The sequence below is a fragment of the Maylandia zebra genome, linkage group LG7 (assembly GCF_041146795.1).
Source record: "Maylandia zebra isolate NMK-2024a linkage group LG7, Mzebra_GT3a, whole genome shotgun sequence".
Classification (NCBI taxonomy): Eukaryota; Metazoa; Chordata; class Actinopteri; order Cichliformes; family Cichlidae; genus Maylandia; species Maylandia zebra.
In genome coordinates, this window is record NC_135173.1 from 5089905 (window position 1) to 5116390 (window position 26486).

Consider the following 26486-nt stretch of genomic DNA (forward strand, 5'->3'; position numbering starts at 1 on the left):
GACTGCACAGAGCTTAGAAAAGAGGGAAGCGGAATGCTGCCCAGCAAAGCAACACAGGTGTAATATTACATGAAACCCACGCGGTGCATTCTCTTTATTTTTTGTGTTTGCCACCTTTAACTTAAACACACCGATTACAAATCTGATGCTGGCCCATTTGATGACACGGAGGATTATCTAAAGCACACGATTCCATTCGATCAGTATTCACGAAGGAGCTTTGTCGCCCCCTGTGGACATTCGGTCACAGCCCTCAGCATAACTTGCAAAAACGAGTAAATAATCAAGCAGTTGACCTCATGATCCACTTTTGAAACCAACAAAAGTGGAACCTGGTATAGTTTAAGCAGTTTCACAGTCAGCTTCAGTTATGTACAAAATCACATCAATAAGGTCCTGGATTAAAATCCACCAACTGGCAGGGTTTATGGTACCTCCATGCCCCCTCTGAGCCATCATCCATACCTTCCCCCCCACAGCCCAAAGTCATACATGTTGGGTTATCTGTTGATTGGCTGTAAGTCTCTATTCTGTATGCTATATGCTACACTTCAATAGCCCCCCCTCCATAACAGCTGGAACACCTACTCTACCAGGGATAAGCAAGGAAGAATATGGATCAATTAAGCTTAAATCATAAAAATATACAGTGTATAATGAAAAGGCATTGACACGCACTCGCATAATTATTTTTTATTTTTACTTGTATTTTTTTTGCATCACTAACTTAGAAACAGTGTTTAAAAAGGAAAACATGAAGCAGAAAAATTAGCATGCACAACACAACCTCATTTCATGTCCTTAAGAGGAGCTATTGATTACAAATTGTCTTTTTTTCCCCCCCCCTTTCTTATACTGACAGATGAAAGGAAAGCTCAGGTGTGTCTAAATTAGAAGAAGCGATGAAGATTGGTGGTGACAACTGCATATTGACTGGACCATCCATTATCAAGCCAAGACAGTGACAGCTCATATAGACAGCATGGCTCAATTTTAGAAAGAAAAACCAAGTAAAGACAAAAAGACCATGTTGGGCAAGTTGATGTGTCGTGTTGCGATTGGTGAATCGTGGAAGAATCAAAAATTATAAGCTTCTCAATTAGTCTGGTTTTCTTGGCAGGTTGTAGATGAGATCAAAAGAACGTCCTGCAAGAGAAAAGATCTGTCAGATCTACTTTATTCAACTGCATCAAACACAAAGATTAAATCCGCTGTGCTTTATTAACTGTTAACAAATGTATGCGCTGGAAAAACTTCAGTCACTTCACACTCAGCACTACAGGCCAACACATGCAGCTGAGCACCAAAAACATGAAATCATTTTATTTATCTTTATATCAAAAACACTCCAGATCCAACCCTGGGAATGGGCTGGTTTCAGAACATGTAACAGTCCCATTGAACAACATGAATCAGAATAACTGCTGAAGGCTGGCAGGAGTCCTAGGCTGCTTTTACAAGTGTCCATGACCTCATGAGGTACCACAGAGGCCTTACGTGTATGGATGCGTTTATTTATGACTCCCTGGGTTGTGATCTGACAGATATATGGAGGCACAGGTCACTGATCGCATTAGTTGTAAATGTCTTCACTCAAACAGCATGGCTTTATCACTGGACAGGCTGTCTTGAGGTGACATTTTCTAAATAAGCTGCATATTGTGTCCACATAGAGTTATTGTCACACTTTCTTTATGTGGCACTAGCCGAGCTATAACAGGAAGAGAGATTCTTTGCTTTCCTCTAAATGACAGGGAGACTGTCACATGCCCTTAAGAACAACAACAACAAAAAAAATGGGGCCAAATAAAAACAAGCGCCACACCAAACATCCCCCGGGACGTGCAGTGAAGAAGAGGAGGTTTGAAGACTACGTCGATTACCAGGATGAGGGTGAGGTACAGGAGAGGGAGGGCTAGTGCTGAAGTAGGTAGCCATGTCTGTAAAGTGTTGCACTGCCTTCAAACACCTTTCTGTTCACGGTGTGACTGACTGATGCTGACTTAGGGCTGCATACACATGCACACACACGCACACACACACACCTATAAACACCTGAACAAAATCCATTTTATTTCATTAAACTTCTAACAAAATGCTGCATAAATAATAAGAAGAACGTGAATGCTTACACTTCATCCTCATAGTCTTTTGGGGGGGCCACAGCGATCACCACATCGATCCAATCCTGGGGGTGAAAACCAATTTGCATGTGACTGAATCAATAGGAGTTATGAACTCAAGCAGCCCGACTGAATCTACAACACACACAATCAATCAGGGTTGATAAGGTTTTTAATGAAAATCAATAAAACACCATGCTGCACTAAGGGGGTGAAATTTCTACTTAACAAAAAAAGGGGGAGGGAGGGAGCATGGCGTTTCATTTAATCTGAATCTCTGGAGTCATACCCCTCCACTGCTCCAGGCTCGAGTCAGAGAGTTTTGCCCCTCAGTCAGTGTGGCATCAATCAGGATCTTCCCATTCACAGCCATGAGTTCATCCCCGGGTACAATCCCACCTACAAAGACAGATGTCACAGATATTTAACTGGGCAGCAGCATCAACAGGAGACAATAGCAACACTGTAAATGTAAAAAAAAAAAAAAAAAAAAATTACATACATACATACATACATACATACATACATACATACATACATACATACATACATACATACATACATACATACATACATACATACATACATACATACATACATACATACATACATACATACATACACACACACACACACACACACACACACACACACACACACACACACACACACACACACACACACACACACACACACACACACACACACACACACACACACACACTGGTGTAAACTGCTGTTTACACCAGTTTGTATTGTGCATCTCCATGTCCAGCATTTGTTCAGACTACACACTGTTGATGAGTCCGTCTGCCACTAGTCAAGCACCAGATTTGATTAGCAAACCGTGGCAAAGAAAACAAGATGCTTCAAGAACTAATGTGGATGTTTAGGTTTTCCAGCTGTTGACGCTAGCAGGACAAAGTCATGTGGCTTGTTAAGAACAAGCAGTTTAAGTAAACAGACTCAAAGACTTTGACACTTGTATTTAGCGAGTTAACCTTCACTAACATCCACCTTTGCTGAGGTCAACATGCCTGTGAATGAAGCCACTACATCAGTAGCTTTTAAAGCAAAGCTTTAAAAAACTGAAATACAGATTTTTAGAAATCATGACATGCAAGTGTGGAGATTAAAAATGAACTAACCGTGCTTATCAGCAGCACCACCCTCATACACTGCAGATACCACCAACTTCCCCAAAGGAGAGTCTGCTCCCCCCTCCAGCGCCAGGTCAAGGTTTCCATCCTTAAGAATGATAAGCAAACACACCATGAGTCGTTTTCTTGAATATCTTCCTTTTCCTCTTCTCACAGCAACAAAGGCTCTGCCTACCTTTTTGATTCGCAGCTGCCTCACATCTCGGCCGGCTATCTGGTCCGCAGAGAACTATGACAGAGAAAGGATCGCAGATGGAGAGGCACAAACTAACTGATCAATAAAACGAATGAGGTGGCAGCATAATGAATAGCTCGCTACTCTTTGAACATGTGTTTAGCCACAAACAAAGAATATTTAAAATGCAGGACTGTAGGGAAAAAAAGAGATCACTGCAGCTTTTTAAGTTAATGAAAAGCTGCCTGTTTCACATCAAACTGTTAATGATAATTATAATATGTTTGATCTATTGGCTAGCTACCAGAAATTAGTTATGCAGCAGTATTTAGTCTAGTTTATTTACCGGCTGACACCTGTCACTTATTGATATTATTACTAAATTAGTTTTTTAACCTATCATTTTCTCCCACTTTATAAATTGTGTCAGCAATACCAATTTTTAATGACATCACTAGGTAAGTAATTAGGCCTATCAGCTGTCTTGATTATCTACTGATCACATGCTTGTAAACAAAACCATTAACTTTATATTTTCACAAATATAAAAATGATGGATCTCTAGTGGTCAAATACAGTAAGACCATTTTTGTTGCTTAAAAGGTTGAATTTTGAAAGTTTGATTTTGATTGATAAAACTGTTGCTGAGATATGACTTTACATCTTTTTTGAAGCCTCACTGCATATTTTAATAGACTGCAATAGCAGAAAGCTTAAAAAAAGACATGATTATATAGGGTCATATGCTATAATGGCTTTTGGGAGGATTTGTCAAAGAATCATCTGCTTTTGTAAGAAACTTTGTGGCTCGTGAAAAAGCAGAAACTGAATTTTGGACTGAATTCATCTAAACAGTCTTTATTTGTGATTTTATACTATCTGCAGCACATTCTGCATAGCTGTAGTGTTAGGCTTGGCCATACGATACCATGGAGTAGGGGTCAAAGTCATCCACATATTTCTGAAATCCCTGAAAGAGAATCAAAAGGCAGTTTATTAAAAATGATCAATATGTCAATAGGAAGTTAATAAAGAGCACATCACTGCAGACATGAGCTGTTTAACAAGTCACTGCATGGTGTGCTGGCCAGATTTCCTTTGACAATCACTCCTATGTTGATCTGATAAAGGGGAAACACAGTCATTTATTTTAAAAAAGCACTTCGGCTTTTAAGGCGTTACACAGTTGCTTTGAAAGCCTCACCCCTTAATTCCGTTATCAAGACAATAATTCACACTAACATGCACAGGCAGAAAAAACTCACAAATCATTCTAAACGGCTGTTTAATTTCATAGGAAGGAAACGAGCAAACGGACATCACATTTACGCAGTTATGAGTCAGAGAGGCTCATTTCCTGTTGTTACACAGTGGCTCAAAGTTGGACATAGAAGACGAACTCATTGGTAATGTACGTTTTGATTTGCTGTGGCTGGAGAGAGGAGCCATCAAGCAATGCAAACAGGTGTAGTGTTTAAATATTAAACTAAAGCCATATGAAAGCGTAAAGCAACCGTGTTCCTTTCTTCTGGTTATGTAGACTGTACAAGAAACACGTAGACAGATATTTCAACCACTTGGAGTCTTCAGTGAGCCTCTATGAGAGAGTTCAAAGCATCACTTGCCATCACTGCTGTAAAACCAAACCTTTGACATGCATTCCTTTATGGAGTAGACAATATCATCATCTACTCCAAATCAATAGAAGCTCAGCTACATCAAAAGACAGTGATGCACATGGGGAAAAATGAAGAAGCCATCACTGAGGTTTCACTCAATAGCCAAACCTGAGGCGTAAGCATGGAGATTAAAAAAAAGAAAAAAAGAACAGAAGAAAAGCACTGCAGAGTATTAATGGAGAAGTTGACATATGGATTACTTGTCGCTTGTTGTTTGTTTTAAAAGACGAGTTGAAAGGCACCATCCGTTTCAACATTTCAGGAGGCTGAAACACAAAAGCAGGTAAAGACTTTTAGTCCAGTCTGAACACTTTAAAGATGAAACTTTAGACCAGGTTGAGCAGCAGTGTGTTACTGCCCCCTCTGGTTCAAAGTCCGGGTGACTTCTGACCACATTTAGCTACATTTACCTGTAACACAGTTTCAGCTTACCATCGCTGGCTGTTTACATTGACATTACACTATGCCAGCAACTAACAATTGCTACTAAGAAACTGATGGTTTTATTGATTACAATAAAACAAAAAAAATATTAATTCTATTAATGCCATCAAATGTTTTGTTGTGCCCAAAAATGCCTGTTTATTATGAATAATAATCACTTAATGGCTCATTTCAGCATATCAGTGCTGAAGTGTGTTGTGTTGTGACTCTGTGACAGTTACTGGAAAACAAAGCTGTTCTTTTGAATTTTAAAATGCAGATTTTAACATTCATAGCCTGCCCAGTTTGATCCAAGTTTATTACAAGAAGATTAACTGGTCACCTTTATAATATGAAAACTACAGACTGGGAAACAGCTGGAGAATCAGGGAAACTCATCAGGAGTCTGAGATGAGGCAAAGAGTAATTCTTCAGCCGGCTGATGGCATGCTGTGTCAAAAGTCTGAATGTCTGATGACCCTTTTAAGCTACCAATGGTTTTTATCTTGAGAATATTCGAAAATTCACTGCAGTGTAATGTGTTTATTACCAGGCCATCAGATCGTAGAGCAGGTCTGTGTGGATCTGGGCGGTGGGTCTGTGACTGAGGCAGCATGACAGGCTTAGACATGACCGGGGCCATCTGACGCCTCTGATTGGGGGGACTGGGAGCTAGTTGCTAATGGGGAAAGACCAGGTTTCCAAGCAACAACTGAGCAAAGGGTAGTATTGAAATATATATATTTGCTTATTTGGAAAAGCACATTATTTTAAATGAACAAAAAAAAAGAAAAGAAGAAGGTGCGATTACAAACGTCAGCATGACCTTTTGCAGCAAGACTCACCAGCGGGCTGCTTGAAGTTGAAACACGACTGGCATGGGATGTATTTCTCATTACCTGAGCCACAGTGGAATATAATGAAACTTTCAGCCCTCTGGCACAAACAGACCACTCAGGAAAATATCAGCGCAAGACACTCCAAGACCCACACCCGTTCTCTCAGATATCACACCATGGCTGAGAGTTCAAAAGCATCTACTGCCAACCCCAGAGGCCCAACTGCACACGCACAAACATAAGAAGAAAGAAGAAACCACACACTACAAAGAAACACAAGCAGCTCACTGTAGATAGAACGTGCTGCTCTCTCTTCATGCATTAAAACATCCGAACACATAAGAGACGACATGCACCTAAACCTACGCATTGAAGAAAAACTAATGTTGCTATTGAAGATGTAGCAATCTACATCTTCAATAGCAACTCACATGTTTCACACATGAGGATCTCTGACCTTTGGACTGGAGGGGTAGGACATTTCACTAGTGTTAGACGAGTAAATCCCTCCTCTGGGGAGATATCTGCCTGCCTCCCACTCACTCCTGGGTTCTGGTGGACTGGGGGGATGCTGGTGATGATGGTTTTGGTACACTCTGATGGTGCCAAGTTGTTCTTCAGAGTGCTGTGGAGGTGGCGGTGGTGGAGGAGGTGGGGGCGGCGGAGGAGGAGGAGGGGGTGGGGGCGGAGGGGGCCGGGGAGCAGGTTGAGGGGACGATGGAGGTCGCGACACACGAGACGGGTAATGAGAGGAAGGTTGGGGGTGCGGCTGAGGTCTCAGCCTCTTATTCGTCAAAGTGGATGAGGCAGATGGAGGTTTCCTAGCATTAGGTGGGGAAGGGGGCCGGCGCTGTGGGGACGCCTGAGAAGGAGAGGGGGGATAGTTATGGATGGTTGGATTCAGGTTGGGCGAGCGTGGAGGGAGAGGCAAGGGAGGGGGTGGCTGGCTGGTGCTGGGCTGGGTGGGGGCTAGTCTTTTTAATGGGCCCCTCAAGCTCTGATCCACTTCGTCCAGGTTAATGTCGTCCAGATCAGTGGTGGCCAGGTGAAGACCACCAGGAAAACGCTTCACTTTTGGCTCAGAAGCAGGGGAGCGTGGCGGGGAGAGCTTAGAAGTCAGAATGAAATGGAAAAAATTTCACCTCACGTTAATTCACCTTTTAAACCATTTCACAATGAATGCACCTTAAGAAAAAAATACCGCCTGAACTTTTCTACCAAATTACACAAAAACATGACTGGCTGAATATTCTGTTCAACAAACAAATGACTGCATTTAATATTCAGCTCATGGTGCAGTCTCCCTGTTTTTGTTCCATGCAAATGAGTGAACCGATGCCACCTTGCTCATTATTGTTGGGCTGCTGTGCCTTCAAAGCAGTATATATATGTTCTTTAACCAGTATTTTAAACATTGCATATAAAATTACATTCAGACAGAGGAGGTCTCACTCTGTACCTCGGGGGATTCGTTCTCCACACACGAGATCTGCTCCAGTCGTGTCTGACATAGACGCTCCACCCAGTGCTGCACCTTTTCTGACTCCTCTAAGTCTTCTCTCTCCGTCTCTGAAACCTGGTACAGAGTCAGAGCCAGGCAGCATCACACAACAGGAGTCAGTCCTTCACGCATGCTTGCACGCTGATCTATAAAATAACCGATGTATGCAGCTGAACTCAGCGCTTGCTCCTCTGCACCCCCTCCACATACCTCCTGAACCAGCCGACTGATCTTGAGTTGCTTCTCTCGCTCGTGCATCTCTTCCTTCTCTTTGGCGAGTTTCAGCTCAAACTCCATCTCCTTCTTGTTTTTTCTCTGCTCCTGCAGTGTGTCTGTGTTGGACACTTTCTTCTTTTTCTTCTTTTTGTCTCCTTTCTGACATATCACCAGTTAGTCAGAATACAAGGAAGGAACGGGGACAGGCAAATCTGCCAATCCAAACTCAAAAGCACTGCAGGCAAATAAAGCCTAGTGATACCACACAGTGTATGAATAAAAAACCCTAGCAAACCACTTTCACTTAGTGAATAAAGTTAAAAGCAAAAGCCCTGATTTTAAACGTCTAACCAACACTATAAGAAGACATCACAGCAAACTGAACCCACACAGCTGACAGTACCTTGCGTAATGATGGCAGTTTCCCCTCATATCGATAAAACCAGCCAAATGCTAAAGACAGAAATGAACAGGTCAGGCTTACAAGGATGATTTCAGATTAAACAGTGACATCAAACTCCATCATCCCAGCCAAACAAAGCACTCAAAGAGAGAAATGAATCCATTCATGCTGTCCAAATAAAAAAAATGAAGTTGTAACTGCATTTCAAGTGATGCAAAACATGTGCTGGCATTAACTTTCAGCAGCTTCTACCAACAAAAAAAACAAAAAAAACAGCTGGGGTAATAATACAAACATAAGACTCCCATTGTGAAACTGTGATTGGCAAAGGAAATCCTGCACTTGTCTTTGCATTTGCTGCTTCGCGCAGACATCCACCTACAACAGCTGTCACAATGTCAGCTGAGGCCCCACACTCACTTCTCTGTCCTCCTCGTCCTCCTCATCCTCCTCATCTTCCTCATCTTCCTCAGCGAAAGAGTTGACTTCATCAGCATAAAGAAGAGGTCATAAAAAGCAGCACAGCACACAGCAGCGGCAGAGAGAGAGAGAGCGCAGAGAAACTGGGTGAATGAAGTAAAACACGAGCGCCTCGCTGGTTTCAGAACGAAACACAGGATTCATGCATTTTAAAAAGAAGACACTGCTGTCGGTCCTTACGAGAACTTTTGGCCTTTGGAGTTGGGGTGGTTCTTGGTGATGGGACCTTTGGACTGGATTTAGGGCTCTTGGGTCTGTCAGTACCATAGTCCTCCTCCCACTCTCTGTTGTGTTTTTTCTCCATAGCTTCAATCCTACAGAGATGTACGAAATTATATACACATTTAAACAATATTTGCTTGGAAGTTCATCACATTAAAAGTAATCAGTTGTGCACCTTTCCATTTCCTTCTGATAACGCTCCTCCTCTTCTGCAGCTTTCTGAGAGAGCTCCATCTTTCGTCTATAAAACAAACCAATATCTTCCGTTTACACAACATGTTAGTGTACTGGGCTCTAATCAGCAACCAGTGGGCGAAAGGAATATAGATGTTACTTTGACACCCATGAGCCAGCTAAATAATCTAGAGGCAACCCATCGGCCTGCAAAATCCCCAGAGAGCAGTTAATTAGGATTCCCACCCCCCACGATCGATCCAAAGGATCCTCTGCCAGCATCTCGTGTCCATGCTTTGACATTTAGGTGACCATCGTGGTGCAGGTGGTTTTACTGCTTTGGCCATTTGGTGTCTGCAATTACAACTTGTCTCCTTTTGCGTGTCAATTTATAATATACACACATATTATTCATTCCCAGGTATTGTTGGAGATGAATATTACAACTGAAAGCACTGAGGTTATCAAGTGTATCCTCTGAATTTACAAGCAGCGGGCTAAATTTGTAAATGATTTAATAAAGTGAACATTATAAGATGTATAAGTTAGATTAAAGAGTATTCCTGTGTATTTGTTGATTAATGTTTCTGATGCACACAGCTGGTCATTTTTGCAATCATCTGTTTGTAGATCAGTGGGAAAAGAATAAATAAGTAATCAGTCACTAATTGACTGACTGGATCCAGAGAAGACTGCTTTCTGGAAAATATTGAGGGAACATCAGTCAACGCCTTTCCCATTAGATGATGACATTTCATCTCTGATTATTGACCCAGTTGTTAGTTTACTTTGTACACTTGAGGGCATACTAGGCTGACAGCAGTGCTCTGTGAATGATCACAAAAAATAACCTTCCAGCTGATGAACTGAGTGTCTTTGTTCCCCTGTTTGTTACAATAACAAGTAGCAGCATTTTAATCATTGAAAAAGCCTCCTATTGATGTTCGTTATTTGCATAACATTTGCCCGGAGTTCCCATATTTTTGCATAAATTGTTTCATCTGCTTACAAAGGTAGTACACTCTCATTGCCTGATATTGTCTGTGGTTTCAGTATGACCATGCCTTAACATTATGAAATGTAATGAAGGGGAATTTGATAATAATTCATTGGCAATATTTTATTAAACAGCCCATGATTTTCACATCCAGCTGCAGGAGCAAAGTCAGGGGACCACTCCACACAACCAATGGTGAAGCCTTTTAGAGGGCTAAATTTGCATCTAGTAATTGTGTGACATTTTATCACAACAATTTTTTTGTCAGTGTTCTGTAAAATTTGTTGTTTGCACATTTTAATGGTGGAAAAACTCATTTAAATTGTAATTTACTTTCTTTATTGATTTATATAGCACTCTTCACAGGATAAAAACCACAAAGTGCTTCACAATAATATAAAACAGATAAACGTACAATCAAACATACAGCACAAATCTAATTAAAAGCTAGTCTGAATAAGTGAGTCTTAAGATGATCTCAGGATCAAATTATCTCAGGATCTTTATCAACAACCCACATAGCAAAATTGGTATGGTCCGGGTCTGGCCCACACAATGTGCTTACACATGGCCCACATACCGCAAAGAATGACGGCCCTTTGGTGGCCCAGACCTGGTTTGCCAAAGGTGGCCCACATATGGGCCAGCACAAGGCCAGTTGCAGACACACTGGTGGTTTTGCTGGCCCATGTGTGGATTACCTCTGGCAAACCTTGTCTGGGCCACCAAAGGGCCGTCATTCTTTGCGGTATGTGGGCCATGTGTAAGTTGTGTGCAGCCACGGGCCAGTTGCAGACACACCGCTGGCCCAGAACAGTTTCAGCTCTGGCCCCAGATGTCAGCCTAATGTGTACCTTAATTAAGCCATGTAATAACAACATGTTAATAATAGTGCAAAAGTAACATAATGAAACTCTGTTCAGACAGTGAATGGCCTGATTCTTATAGAGCATTTTTCAACTCTCCTAACCACACACTTTCTCTTAACTGAGTGCTTCCTAACTACATTCATACTCACGACATGCAGACTGGAGGACCCAGGGATCGAACCACTAACCTTCCAATCAATAGGTGACCTACTCTACCACCTGAGCTACAGCCACCCACTGGCAAAAATGAGTAAACCCTCACTAGGTTTTGGACAAAGTGTACACTCACAAACCTGTCAAACCTGCATTAGTGGGACTTCAGGAAGCACACAGCCCCACTCCCCCCCATCATCCTGACTGACACCCTCATCACCTCTGTGGACTCATTCCGCTTCCTGGGTACCACCATCACCCAGGACCTGAAGTGGGAGCCCACCATCACCTCCGTCATTAAGAAAGCCCAGCAGAGGATGTACTTCCTGAGGCAGCTGAAGAAATTCAACCTGCCAACACGGACGATGATGCAATTCTACACTGCAATCATCGAGTCCATCCTCACCTCCTCCATCACCGTGTGGTACGCTGGAGCCACTATCAGGGACAAACAGAGACTGCAGCGTGTTGTGCGCTCTGCTGAGAAGGTGATTGGCTGCAGACTCCCATCTCTGCAGGACCTGTACACCTCCAGGACATTGCGGCGTGCAGCTCGGATCTCAGCTGACCCTTCTCACCCTGGACACAGTCTGTTTGACCTGCTCCCCTCAGGCAGGAGGCTCCGGTCCATTCGCACCAGAACCTCTCGCCATAAGAACAGTTTCTTCCCCTCTGCTGTTGAACACATGAACAATAACCATATGACTGTTCCCAACACTAACACATGACCCTACGCTGTGTTCACTGCATCATTCCATGTTTGGCACTGATCACCACCTGCACTCATGTATATATCTATCTACTTAGCACTTTTAATTCTTATTCTTATTTTTATGTCTATTTTAGCGTAATTTATGACAGTATGTTTGCACTGAAGCACCGCAGCAATTTCCTGATGTTGTAAACCTGCTCAACATTTGGCAATAAAACCCTTTCTGATTTGAAATGTTGGCTTTCATAGAAGTATAGTATTACAACATGGCATTTGGGTCTTCTAACTAAAATAGTCAAATAGGAACATAAACAGTGCCATCATTGCCAGACCTGCCCCACATCTGGTTGACATACACTCTGCCATGAGACCGGTCAGTCAGAAGTGCCAGCTTGATGCCAGATCCGGGCCAGGCCTGTTTTCTATGAGCCTGGGCCACATAAACCAAACCACAATCGAGCCAGATGTGGCATGCCATCACATAGACAGTGCCATCTATGCCAGGCCTGGCCCATATCTGGATGGCATACGTCTTATCATGCCAGAAGTCAACCAGCAGTGCCGGCTTGATACCAGATCGGGGGCCAGACCTGCTTGCTATGTGGGAAAGGAAAAATAATAGACTGAAGGGTACATATATGCTTATTATCTATGGTTAGTCCCATGAGTATTTGGACAGTGACACAGTTTTTGTAGTTTTGCCTCTGTACGCCACCACAGTGGCAAAGAATGAAGACACAACTTTACTTCAGAGGGGTTATTATAACTGTTTTGGAATTAGATGGATTTTTACACATATTCACCAACTTTCAGAGGCTCAAAACTAACTCTCGGGGGTTTTATAACCAGGTTAGTGACATCTTTTGATTTGAAATCCATGGTGGTATTGCACACAGCCAAACTGTAAGATTTGGTGAACATTTCCTATTTTCCACTCAGAAAGACCATTAGTGGGGCATCAGCTGTTGTTTTACTCTAATAAAAAGTCCAGCAGACACAAACTAACATCCATATTCATTTGGACATATTGTTCAGGTGCTTCTAAAGCGCAGGTGTCGAACTCCAGGCCTCGAGGGCCGGTGTCCTGCAGGTTTTAGATGTGTCCTTCATCCAAGACAGCTGATTTAAATGGCTAAATTACCTCCTCAACATGTCTTGAAGTTCTCCAGAAGCCTGTTAATGAACTAATCTTTGATTCAGGTGTGTTGACCCTGGGTGAAATCTAAAACCTGCAGGACACCGGCCCCCGAGGCCTGGAGTTTGACACCCCTGTTCTAAAGAATATGATTCCAATACGAACAGTTTTTTAAGTTTTTGGCTTCTTGTTGCCTAGAAAGACACCGTGAGAGCACTGATAAAGTTACTACAACAAACATTTACATGTCATATTACTGATGACCTATCTATAGCATAAAAAAATATCTTAGTGGCATTTACATTAGTAAGGCTTTCTCCTGTTAGGATTACCTGAAAACAAAGTGTGATCCAAAGCCTAAGTAACATCTGTTTGAACAGAGTCAGATCAACGTCGTACCTTTGAAGTTAAAGCGACAGCAAGCTTGCTAACTAGCATGAAGTCAGCATCTTGCATTACAACATAAACTATACAACTCCCACCATACACTGCAGAAGCTCCATCTCGTGTCAGGACAAGGTTAATTAGAAGTTTTGTGCTGTTCACTCACTGTCTCTCCTTCTCCTGCTGCTCTTTAATGATTTTGTTGGTCTCCAGTGCCACCTTCTTCTGGTGCATCAGCTCCTTCCTCTCCACGTCCCTGCGGGCCTCCAGTGCCAGACGCTCCTCATCTGTCATAAACAGCTCACTGCCCTGAGAGAGTGAGAGCCACAGACAGTAATGACGGAAAGACATACAGCAGGGGTCCTCAAACTTTAGCTCTGGAGACTGACAGGCAAGTCCAAACCAGTCTCTCTGACCGAGAACAGAGGGGAGATGTCAGTTTTTGGAACCTGACATCCTTGAAGCCTCTCAGAATCATTGAGTAGATCAGCAATTTCTATTACTGGTATATAATTACAATATCCTGTGTTGTCCTTATAGCTGCATCTCTTCTTCTTTTTGGCCCGAGTGTAATTAACTGAAGCAGGTGCTGAACTTAAGAGCAGTCACACCCTAATGTCTGGGTTTGTGGCATTGTTCATACATTCTTCTGTTATTGTAACAAGTCTCGACCCTGGATTCATCAGACCCTTTTTTTTCTGTCGTGTCCTGTATATGTCAGTCTTGAAGCGTTTGTCCTTGTTACCTCTGCTGAGAAGTGGTACAGAGACCACTAAACATCCCTCAAGACCACATGCATCTTTTTGTGACCTTGGCGTATTGATTTTCTGATGGTGTGCTCACTTTTTGGTGCTCTTGCATGTTTTCAAATGTCACAGTACTGATTAATAAACAATTTTCTGCAGATAGCATGAGGTATAGCCACATAAAAGCAGGTGAAAATGGCTTCTGATTTACATCAGCATTAATTATACACACTGTTTCAGCAGAATAGCTCTAACTTAATTTTAAATTCATTGTATACTGCAATTTTGTTATCCAACTGCTGGAACAAAACGCTATAAAATGCATTCTAGAGGTATACTTTATATCACGGTGTTACACTGCATATTGCAAATGTTCTGGATGATTTAATGCTGCAGGGTTCCCCAAATATGCAGAAAAATAACATCATACCAATATGAAAAGCCGCCACTAAAGTGTCTCTGACCTGAAGGTGATTTACTGCACACGTCCAAACAAAGACATACTCACAGATAACGACATTAGACGGGCACCAAGGAAATAAATAAATAAGATGTGAATGCCTGTCTCTGTTACACAGGCCTCATGACTGAGTCCCAGAGCAAACAACATGATGAGTAACTTGACTGATGATAAATGTCGCTCCTGCAGACAGCGGGGCTACAGCACAGGCTGGTGCTGTTATGCCTCCAAAACAAACAGACAGATTAATCTGAGCAATGCAGGAATGTAAAGGAGAAACTAAGCAGGAGGCAGAAGTCTCTGTCTCTTCGTCCATGACAGATGATCCTGTAAGTGTTTTACTTTCTCAGAGGAACCTGCTTTCTCAGAAGTTGCTTCAAAACTGAGGAAAGTGATTTTATCTGAAAGGTTTCTCCACATCTGCATATTATTCTGTAAAGTTATGCAAAATAGTAAAAGATTTTGCCCTTATTAACTTCTTAAGCCCCGAGCCTAACTGATCTCCTGCCTTTTGCCCCGTATCAGGGGGACAGAAGTTAAATATCAATGAAATTTGACGATTCATATGTGACTCGATCGGGGCTTGCTAGCGTTAGACTCTTTATCAAATCCATCTCATTGCATATGGGTTTGATTAAACAAGCTGCAGTAAAAGCATAAACTAAAATTTTATGCACTTATTAATTATATACACTCATTGGACGCTTTATTACATACATCTAACTAGTACCAGATTGGACCCTTATATCCAATGAAAGATGAATTGCCTTCATCTTTCACTGCAATTAATTTTTAAGGTGTCGGACACATTCCTTAGAGATTTTGGTCCATATCGATATGATGGCATCACACAGTTGTTCCAGATTTGTCAGGTAGATGTGGTCAACAGCAATGTTCAGGTAGGCTGTGGCAGTTAAACGATGCTCAGTTTTTAATAATGGGCCCAAATTGTGCCATGAAAATATCCCCCACATCATTACACCAGCAGCAGCAGCAGCAGCAGCAGCCTGACGTACATTTGTATTCAAAACAAGAGTGTACTTACAGCTCCTGCCAGAACTGTAATAGTCAAACTTCTGCTGCTCTTCAGGACTTTCACGGCCTGGAAATGTTGAAACAGAGGATTTTAAATAGCACTTGTAAAGTTCAGTTTTATGAAATTAAAGAGAAAAAAAAAACAGACAATCTCTGGAGCCCGCGTTGTGTGTCCTATTTGCATTCATCGGCGTGTGAATTATTCAGTTAAATATAGAAACATGCTGCAAGCTTGGTTTTGGCCATCAGCCACAGGAAGGATTTTTGCTGGTTAAACACTAATTTGGCTTTGGTAATGCACCTCAGTGATTTAAGCTGAGAACAAACACAAGCAGTGAGAGAGGGCTTAACTTTTACTACCATGAGAGGCATAGTTTTTTAAAAACAAAGAAATTTTAAAAAAGGAAATAAAAACATATAAAAATAATTAAATTAAGCAAAACATACGTCTCTGTGGTCCATGTTAGTGAAATCCACTCCGTTCACCTCCACAATCTGGTCTCCAGCCTACATTTTGATACGACGGACATATTCACTGTCAATAGATTTACGAGTATCATAATTTAATACGATCTCTGCAGTCTTTTAGAAAAAAATCACCTCAAGCCCAACTTCTGCAGAGAGGGAGCCTGGCTTGACGTTACTGATGTATATACCAGGTTTTTGGGTTGGACCACTGGATATGCTGATGCCCATGCCCTTGGTACCCACAAGACTGAGGAAAACTTTCTTCTCCTTGATCTCCTTTCCTCCAATGGATGCCAAACCGGCCACACTGCTTTTTTTCTCCTTGAAGAGTACAGGAGAAGTCTTTTAGCTGGCTGGTAAACAAACACCATTAAGAAGAAAGTAGCATTTCATCTCTCACCCCCGATTCAGAAACAAACTGGTCGACAAACTGCCACTTCAGGGGTTCATCTGATGAGCTGGAGAAATGAGAAAAAACTATGAGAATTCAGCCCTGCACAGCAGCAGTATTCTAGAGCACGGCACAGTTTGTTACAACAGTAATACACAAGTGGATTCATATCTCACGTTTTCACTGGGATCATCCCCACGTCTGCACAGAAAAATAAGTAAGATAACACAAGTTAGATCACTTTCATGTTAGCAGGTAATGGCACTACTAATGGACACAAAGTCTGTGGTTAACCTACGTCGAACTTTGAGTGACACGACATTCTTTGTCTTGATGAGACTGATGACCTCCTCGTGGATACAGGAGGAAATAGAGTATCCATTGATACGCACAATCTCATCACCAACCTATATATGAAGACAGGAGAATATATCATAGATGAGAAATTAAATGTCATTATGTAAGTGGTTTACAGTCAAATGCTTCCTTCATAAGTCTATTTTACACTATGTAAGGCCGGTTTAAAACACCACACACTTGCAATAAAAAAAAATCTATTCAGTTAAAATTTAAAATCTCCGATTGAAGATTCTTGTATTTGATTAGGCCAGAAATGATCACCATTATCAAAGGTCTCAGTAGTAGTAAAAAGTTACTTTGTTATAACAGTTATAAAAAAAAGCTAAAGCACAAAATGTAAAAAAAAAAAGAAAAAGAAAAAGATTAAGTACAATGGTATATATATATAAAACATGAATTAAATAAAAGGCTCCATGACAAAACAAAAAAAAAATACTGGCAAACACCAGCGCTACCCCTCAGCCTCCTAGTGGACACACTGTGGTATCAATTTTAATCTCCTACGTTGCCTCGTCCTCCAGTTATTGCATTCATGAACTTGGGTGTCCACGTCACCCACCTGCCCACCCGGTGGGGTAATGACAATACCCAATTAGCTTTTGACAGCAGAGGGGTAAAAACTAAACAGAATTTTAAATAAATATAACATAAGATTAAATGGAAAAAATAAGCACTAACTGAATTTAAGTTTACTCTTTTACTGACATTTTCTGTTTGTATTCAACTAGAACTAGGAATATTAAATCCACCCCCATTATAAAGAGATATAATTATTCCGCATGTGGATAGATTCATAAATAGTGCTGTAACCCCAGTCTGTATACTCATATTTTTTTTAAAGAATAAAAAAATCTGTAGAAACAAACATAAATTATAATTATAGTACCTGTAGGCCCACATTATCAGCTTGTCCCTCTTTTATAATCTGGGATATATAAAGACCACAGCCAAACTCAAGCCCTCCTCGGACGCTCAGACCTAGACCATCACGATTAGTCCGATCCAAACGCACCTCTTTTAGCTTCCTGCACACATCAGGTGAGAGAGGAAAATATTAAGCAAGATGTACAAGCCAACATAAGGTGAATGCATGCCAGGGTCAATAACTGCATGCTAAAAAGGCAATAAATAACCATGTTGTACTCACCTTGACCTCTTGGGGGTGAGCAAGTCATACTCCACCTGGTGTTTGAGAGGGATGAGAGGTCGGATGGCGTCAAACAAGGGGAGACGCTTTGGTTCGTTAATTACCAGCTTTAGGTCTCCCACCAGCACTCGCAAATCCATCGACCTGGAAAGTGAGAGGAGGATAATTAGCGGTTTCACAACAATTTACCACATCTGCTAATTTATGCAATTACAAAACGCTGAAAGCTCCCCTTGAAAACCAAACAATATGAGAAAGTCTGCAAAAAAGGGATTTCCAAAAAGGCTGGGATGCTGTGAAAAATGTAGATAATTATTTAAACTCATATTTAATTGTTTCAAAGAGCTATTGCTTAGTCATTTTTGTTTCATAATATGCCAAATGGTTTTCAAAGCATGATATGTCTGGAGTGCAGGTGGGTCAGTTTAGGAACCAGACTCTTTTCCTGATCCGTGTGGGATTTTTCCCTTGACACTGACAAGGAGATGAAAATCTCACTTCTATCAGAGTCTAAACACCTGATTTTTAAAACGTTTGTACTTTACCTTCTGCACCAACTGATGCAATTGATCAGGATTTACAAAGCAATCTCTCTAGAGCCACAGGCATTTTCTCCTCACAATAAAAAAAACAAAAAAACCATCCAAATGTCCCTTTGAGTATTTTTTTAATTTCAGGATAAAGGGCAACTGGAACAGCAATTAACGCAGCAAAGTAAATGCTATGGTATGAAATTCTTCCAGGTCACCTTCCTTTTGAATAATTAATATGTGCCATTTTAGCTCCATTTGGAGGTTGAACATAAAAAGAGCTTTTGTTGATAACTGGCCAGGCTTGTCGGAGCTCAGTGGAAACTGATCAGAGGCTTAACCAATAGGGTCACAGGACTGTGCCTCTGTACAAAGATTAATTGAAACCTAGACCTATCCCTCCCCCCTCTCATGTCCTCCAGGACCACATTTTCATCAAAAAACACGACCCAGAGGAGGATTTGAACCAGAGTTCTGCGAGCATTAAAACTGTCAGGGACAAGATTAATGGCTCCTAAATATTATTCATGAAAATATTAAAAGCTAGAGAAAACATACAGAAGCAGAAGAAGATGTTTTTTGTATTTAAATCTATACAGATACTACAAAGACCCATACATGCCTACAGTTCCTTCGTTGTAACTCTTTTTGGCTATAGTTGTGCAAAGTTATTTAAGGACATAATCTATTCCATAATCATCAATGTTTTAGTCATAAAGTGTGAAAAATCAGTGAGGAAATACAACACACACTCTGTAGACATGCTGAGCAGTGACAGATGGTACTCACTGGTGATACATGCGGAGGACGTCATACAGGTAATCCTTTTCTGCTTCATTTTCAATCAGCAACTCCACCTGCAAGAAAACACAAGCATCTGGTATCATCCTTCTTCATTAAGGCCCCTGAAACACACTGTATCTCTCCCCTGTTTTCCTGTCAGCTACAGGGGGTGAGCCGTGTGTGTGTGTGTGTGTGTGTGTGTGTGTGTGTGTGTGTGTGTGTGTGTGTGTCCGAGTCATACAAACCTGATGACGGTTCAGTTGCAGCAGGATAGTTTTAAGGAACCGTTTGGGCCAGTCGCTGATATAACACATTTTACCATCTGTCTCCAGCAAAATCTCTCCTATAATAAGCTGAAAGCCTCACTTTCTAAGACATTAAAGTTCAGATAACTCCCTGGATGTCCATGTGCTAAACGTGTAATGGGCTGCCCATGTCTAACCATCAAACCCCTGGGAGGAAATAATGGCCACAGGGATGAGGAGAGGCTGCAGTAGGAAGGTCCGGAGTGTCACCTTACATCTCAAAAAGAAGTAAACATTCACACACGCACGCCTCATGTTGAATAATCAGACCTCAAATTAAAGAACAGGCATCATAGAGCACACACCCTCCAAGGACCATTTCTGCAGGGGTTAAAGTTAAGGCAGCGCCACTGAGCCACACAGGGTGTGTGAACGGTCATAAACTTCTCTTTTTCCTGCAGACTGAGCCACATGGACCTTGGCACCATAAACCAGTAAAGTATAGATAACTTGTTAGGCAGACAAGCATTTCTGGTTTAAAGATCAGAACTGTTTTCATACAGTGAGCTTCTCTGTCACAGTGTAGTACCTACAGAATAAAAATGTGTGACTTTTATGCAAATAAAAACACAATAAAATTGCACAATAATCCAATTTTCAGGCAAATCAGACCATAAAACTGACAAACATCCTCAACCAAACAATTAAGACAGTGCCGCAAACAGAAACAAAGCCCATTTGTGCCTCATTCACCCCTCAGCCTCTAATTAAACCCGTAAATTGTCGCATCTCTTCCGCTTAGCTGCTCGTATCTGACACATTATCTAATGCGAAAGCGCCCTTTGTGGAGAGCCTACAATATGGGACTCTGCTTGCCTGCGTGCAGCACAGATGGCTGTGAGGTGATCCCTACATGCTCTGGGGACGAAAAAGCCTTGAACATATCGTGTTCTCTTCCTCTGTTATCTTTGCTGCTGATGACTTTTTGGGGGGAAGTAGTCAACACCGCCCACACACGTATAATTTCAAGTTGATTCGCTGCATGAATGAATCCTGACTCCTAATAACATTTTATACTGCTTGTTGTTTACTATAGTGACCTCTGCCGTATAACTTTTACCTGAATAAGAATAAGGTACCAATCAAGAGGGAAAACAGTCTTACAGCAACCTCTTAAATTGTGCAAAGAAATTTAAGTGTCATCAAAAAGACAAAATCCCCCGACACTCGTTTCACTTGGGCAGCAGATGAGATTAGAAGCAGATGTTTCAGCTAAATAAAAACCCGTAAATCTACTACAACAACATTAAAAACAAACAGCAACTTTATTTCTTAATGATATGTTTGAATTACTGTTAAAATAAAAGTTGAGGATTTTTTGTTTTTGTTTTGTTTTTTATTCGTCGCTTTGTCGGGCAGGCCTGTCTACGCAACATCTCACCGGCAGACACCTGAGCCAGCCAGCGAAGAGACAACCAGGTAGAAAAAAAAACAGCTTCATTTAACATCTATTTAATTCATGTAAAATAGTAAAAACTGTTGTTATTTTTATCATACCTTGTGCCTAAATTCTCGAGCAACTTTCCGCTCCATTGTTGAGAAACACCACAAAGCGGTCCGACGTGAGATCTCAGCGTTGGTCAAGTTTGACGGGAAGCGGCCGGAGGTCAATACGTCAAGGTAGTAGGACTGCAATCGGAGCTTCCGGTTAAAAATGTTATAGTGATATGCTTATTCGTCAAAATTAAAGGGGTCTTTGTTGTAAATATAGTCACTTTTAATATTGAAAAACATCGTGTCCACAAAATTTAATTGCTGTACGCTTTATTTCAAGCTCAAATTTATAATTAAGACCTTTATTTTGAAGGGTTGACTGTGTCGCTTGGACTTCTTGCTAAGTCTGATTAATTTGTTGATAATTAAACAAATAAATAAAGGATTGAATAAATAAACGAATTAAACACACGTCATCATATGTTTTTTTTAATAAATATATTCATGATAATAAAATATTATATTATATTTTTTAGGTTGTTGTCTCTACGGTCCCTAGGTGGCAAAATAACGTCTGTTACGGCTGAGTTCCTACGAAGAAGAAAAAGGGGCGGTAACTTCCTGATTTCAAAAGAACAACACCGCGGTGCTGCTAGACTGTTTAAAGTTGTAACGGGTGAGTAAAATTCAGAAGTATTTAAGCGAAAAGAAAACCTGGAAAAACGTACGACAGCTATATTGGTGCGCTATATAATATGACATTTCTTATTTCTCATGAATTCATCACCATGAAAAATAAAACATACCTACTCATTTTGCTACGACATGCTCTTTTTTATAGATTATTTTTTATGTGAAGTACAGGTTCTTTGTGACCAACTGAATCATTGACGTGGCCGTTTAATATGGGTTTAAAGCGTTAAATTATCCCTCGGCAAGAATAGCGGACTGGTTTTAAAAGTCCCGCTCCCCCTACCGCCCAGTGTGTGGCAACCGAGATACACGACTGGTATAAATTACCCTGTTAGCTCTGCAATCCACTCTAGAAGTTCTTTTAGTTGACGTATTCACCGGTTATGTAACGTGTCATAATAATTAGAAATACTGCAAAGGGTAATATTTTGCTTGTCCACCAATTCCTAATACAAGATGTGTTTATTTTTTTCTAATGATGTATTTCAGTATTTGTATAATTATATCTGTTCTGCTGACTCCGTTTATGCTCTTTACATAATTGGGCTCTTAAAGTATGTGAATATTAAGACCACAAAACTGTTTTAAGTGCTCATTATTTAAAAACAACTCATTATTCATGTAAACCTTTTAAGCATCTGTATATGTATTTTCCATTTTGTTTACAGTGTCTGCAACAGGATGGGGTCCCCAAAGAAACATGCAACACCACACAGGTAAAGAACATGCATTTGACACGCTGAACGCTGGACTTTTGTTGCCATAGCACAGAGTGAGCCAGAGTAATGCTTTTTACTTTAATCTCCCTAAATGATACTTGGATTTATTGTGACAGTCTGGTTCCCCTACTGTTACAGACTCATCCCACATGGATTAAGCGTTATTACCTAAATGGGTTTAAATTCCTGGGTAATCCTTTACGCAGTTTATATGTCATTGGTAAAGTGCTGTGATATTGTAGCTGTTACAGTTACAACCAAAGTGTGAGTCTTCAATGCCCAAATGTAAATTGTATGCCAGTATCATCTTCTTCAAAATGCTTCATGTTCTTTGTTTTCTTTTTCTGTTTTTCACCCACCAGGACTACTATTCGTACCCCGGGTCAGGAGCTTGACTCGCCACTCCCCCCTATTCACGAGCGTCTGGCGCAACTGCGTCCATCCAGAGAGCTTCTGGAGTTCTACAGACAGAAGATTGCCCAGTTTGATAGCGAGCACTTGGAGCTGCTGCAGATGCTGGAAAAGTATAAAAGCCTCACTGAAGATCAGGTGAGAGATGGGAGTCAATGTGAGAGGCTTTGATGTTAAGCCATTTGTGCCAAAGAATCTTTGCCTGACTAATCTTGCCTCCCTTCATAATGCCCTGAAAGCATAAGCTACAGTGGGAAATACGACAGCGCGAAGGAGAGATTGCAGAGCTTCAGAGTGCTCTGAGTGACATGCAGGTCTACCTTTTCCAAGAGAGAGAGCAGTCTCTGCGGCTTTATGCAGAAAACGACAGACTAAAGATCAGGTAGGTGTACAGTTCAACCTTAAGTATAGCATTTAATATTGATAAAAGTGAGTCACAGTGCCTGCAGAGAATGATTACTATTCTGTCGATAGTGATGAGTTACTTTACCATCTGGCTTACTGCAACTGACCAAGTATTTATTTTATTTTTTTACATATTTTTAATAATTAAAACCAGTGGAATGCACAGATATATGTTAACATATTTCGTTAAGAAAGTTGAAGCCTATACAAGTTATTCTTGACTGATAGCAGTAGGTGTGTGGCATTTGATATCTTGATAACTTGTAACCACCATTATCTGTTGTTGCTTCTGTGTATAAAACTTTATTACCATCTAGCCACTGTTTTACAGAGAGCTGGAGGACAGGAAGAAAATCCAACACCTTCTTGCTCTTGTGGGTCCTGATACAGGAGAGATGACATATTTCCACCGGGAACCTCCTCACAAGGTACGTGCTTACTTCATTGTAGGTCATTTTCTGAGTCGATGCTTTGAACTCAAATTTATAATCTCAGTAAGATACACTGGATTGGCTGGTGCTGCTAAACAGAACTACAGCATTTTTAATGATATTAGCAAAGTCCTTCTAAAAGCAAGCCTCCGTTTGGCTGTTATCATGGTAATGCAGTCAGGCAGTTGTTTAGGGTTATGACATTGAAGCTCCCAGAGTAGTTAAAAATACTGTTGTACTACTGTTATTGCTATATTTCAGGTCACTATCTCACAGAGGTACCCAGAGTCAAGACTGGAGGAAAGTCTCAGTCTTAGGCCAACAAAGTTGAGACCTGCTGCAACCAGGAAAGGTTTGAAAATATATTTTTCTACAAATAATATTATTTTCTTTCGTCTGATTATTCAAGAAAATGTGAATGTATTTTATTTGTGTTGTTGTTTTTGTTTGTTTTTAATCAAGTCATCACTACTTATGTATTTAAACCAGCCTTTTGTAATGACCATGCCGTTTTGATTTTATATTTAAGCAGAGAGTGGCAGGAGAACTAAATTTGCAGATAGAGAAAATGGAGAGAACTTGGTACAGTACAACAATGAAAAAGAGACATTGTTGCTACAGGTATGGGCCCACTTTATGTATGCTTGAAATGCGATTTCATTTATATGATCTGTTACAGAAAGTTAAACATTTCTTTCTCTTGTGTGTCCTGTGTTTACATTTTGTGGCACATGTCTCCAGGTGGAGGCGTTGCAGGCTCAAATGGAAGAGCAGACTCGCCTGGCCAAAGAGCAGGTGGACGCTCTGCTGGAGGATCGAAAGATTAAAGCAGAGGAGGCCGAGGCACAGCGGCAGAGAGATCAGGACCGCATTGCTGCTCTGACTGACAAGTTAGTCTTATAGTTTATGTAGTTTATGATGTCTGTATTTTTAGTTATTTATCATTGTGACTTATAGCTGTTTGTAAAACAAACCTCTAGACTTTTGTCTTCTGTGGCTGACATTAAATTTCCATTAAATTTCCAGATTTACTTTTATTTATCTCCTTTGACATGTCAGACTCCAGCGAACTCAGAACCTGTTGCATGAGAGCACCAGAGATTTTTTACAGCTAAAGTTTGACACACGAGCTAATGAGAAGAGCTGGATGGTGGAGAAGGATCGCCTGCTGAGGGAACTGGACTCCTGCCACAGCCGTCTTAGGAAGGCCAGGGGTGTCAGCACTGAGTTGGGGCGAACGTGGCAGCCCAGCAGCAGCACAGCCCTCCCTCAGCCTCAGTCAGAGTCAGATCAGCCACACAAAGAGGAGTTAAAGGTAACATTAACTATCTGTTTGTGTTCATGAAAGTCTGTAAGAAGTATTTCCTGATTCCATTTCGCGAGGTTGTATAAATGCCTTTTATTAATGTCTTCAGAATAAATCACAGTTTTTTGGCGAGTTCATTGTAGTCTCTGTTTTTTTCTTTATTCTTTTTTCAAACAGATATTGCAGGAGGAGCTGAAGCAAGCCAACCGTCTGGCAGACATGTACAGGGAGCAGTGCATTACTTTTGAAACAGAACTGTCCCAAATCAGAGAGGAAGGGGATGTGGGCAGGGAAATATTCAAGGTACACCAGTTTGATTGATGGTTCAGTCTGTACAAGCCTTATACACATCTCTGATTAAATGGTATCTGATGTTGATGGCGATCACCAAGTTTCTTTTTACTGATACCTTGCTTCTGTGTGCAGGAGCGTTCAGAGAAAATGGCCAAGCGCCTCCAGCTGATGACTCAGCGTTATGAGGCATTGGAGAAGAGGAGGGTGATGGAGGTGGAGGGCTTCAAGGCAGACCTTAAACTCCTCAGACAGAAACTCAAAGATGTAGAAAAACAGCTTCTGAAGGTAAAAAGATCAAACTGTGTGACCAATTGATTTTTATTAGAAAGTTATTTGTGATCTCAGCATGCCTGTGCTTGTTTTTACATATTATAAGCACTGTGAATGGCTTTAATTTTAATGAAAAACAAAGTTAAGCAAAACCTTCACCCATCTTCCTTCAATTTTTCCACCTTGCTCATGTCCAAAATCACATTTTAGTAAGTATTGACTGGGAGATTCTCTTTTCATCAGGTTACCTTGAATGTGGGGCCCAACCAGGACTTAGCCATCCTTCATGAAGTACGACAAACCAATGCCAGGACCAAAAAGGTTCAGGGCGAGCTGATGGCTCTGAAGGCAAAAATCTTTGGACTTGAAAATGAGCTAAGATACAGCTGAGAATAATGCTCTGATATTTTCTGTAATGTGTAGCTGTGTTTATCTCTGTTATGGCTGCTTATTCTGCTGTGTTTATTTTTAAAAACTAGACTAAATGTTGTTGATATTTTGTGCTTTGGACTAATAAAAATCGTAGAGTTATTTTAAATCAGTGTACAATCAGTTCTTTATATTTAATTAAAAAAGATGCAGCTTTGAATTTTTTTTACTGTGACAACCAAATTGTTGTCATTTTTATTTTTGGAATTGGGCAGTTTTTTAAA

General features: G+C 40.9%; 2 protein-coding genes across 6 annotated transcripts; one reads left to right on the forward strand and one right to left on the reverse strand.

Moving 5' to 3' along the window:
- Positions 1-678: 678 nt before the first annotated feature.
- On the reverse strand, positions 679-21494 carry ush1c (Usher syndrome 1C). 2 transcript variants are annotated; one of them, XM_076885603.1, is made up of 26 exons: positions 21368-21494; positions 19572-19639; positions 18253-18396; positions 17992-18130; positions 17044-17152; positions 16922-16946; positions 16755-16812; positions 16487-16675; positions 16334-16393; positions 15897-15953; positions 13812-13954; positions 9397-9462; positions 9180-9313; positions 8520-8569; positions 8111-8275; positions 7859-7975; positions 6842-7507; positions 6406-6459; positions 6111-6239; positions 5338-5403; positions 4387-4428; positions 3459-3512; positions 3272-3371; positions 2413-2522; positions 2133-2188; positions 679-1146 (listed from the first exon to the last, which is right to left on the reverse strand). In XM_076885603.1, exons 1-26 carry the CDS (start codon positions 21401-21403, stop codon positions 1134-1136), a joined length of 2850 nt encoding a protein of 949 aa, XP_076741718.1. In that variant the 5' UTR covers positions 21404-21494; the 3' UTR covers positions 679-1133. The 2 variants fall into 2 exon arrangements, with proteins under 2 accessions (XP_076741718.1, XP_076741717.1); XM_076885602.1 differs by lacking the exons at positions 5338-5403; positions 6111-6239; positions 6406-6459; ... (2 more) ...; positions 8111-8275; positions 8520-8569 and adding an exon at positions 8940-9004.
- Positions 21495-21840: 346 nt separating this feature from the next.
- ccdc77 (coiled-coil domain containing 77) lies at positions 21841-26371 on the forward strand. Of its 4 annotated transcripts, none has more exons than XM_004570836.5 (12): positions 21841-21980; positions 22666-22713; positions 23079-23265; positions 23367-23509; positions 23864-23960; positions 24225-24315; positions 24493-24584; positions 24705-24853; positions 25023-25278; positions 25447-25572; positions 25696-25848; positions 26077-26371. In XM_004570836.5, the coding sequence occupies exons 2-12, from the start codon at positions 22679-22681 to the stop codon at positions 26221-26223; spliced, it is 1476 nt and encodes a 491-aa protein (XP_004570893.1). In that variant the 5' UTR covers positions 21841-21980; positions 22666-22678; the 3' UTR covers positions 26224-26371. The 4 variants fall into 4 exon arrangements, with proteins under 4 accessions (XP_004570893.1, XP_004570896.1, XP_076741719.1 ...); XM_004570839.5 differs by having other exon boundaries at positions 24496-24584; XM_076885604.1 differs by lacking the exon at positions 21841-21980 and adding an exon at positions 22024-22045.
- Positions 26372-26486: the final 115 nt, after the last annotated feature.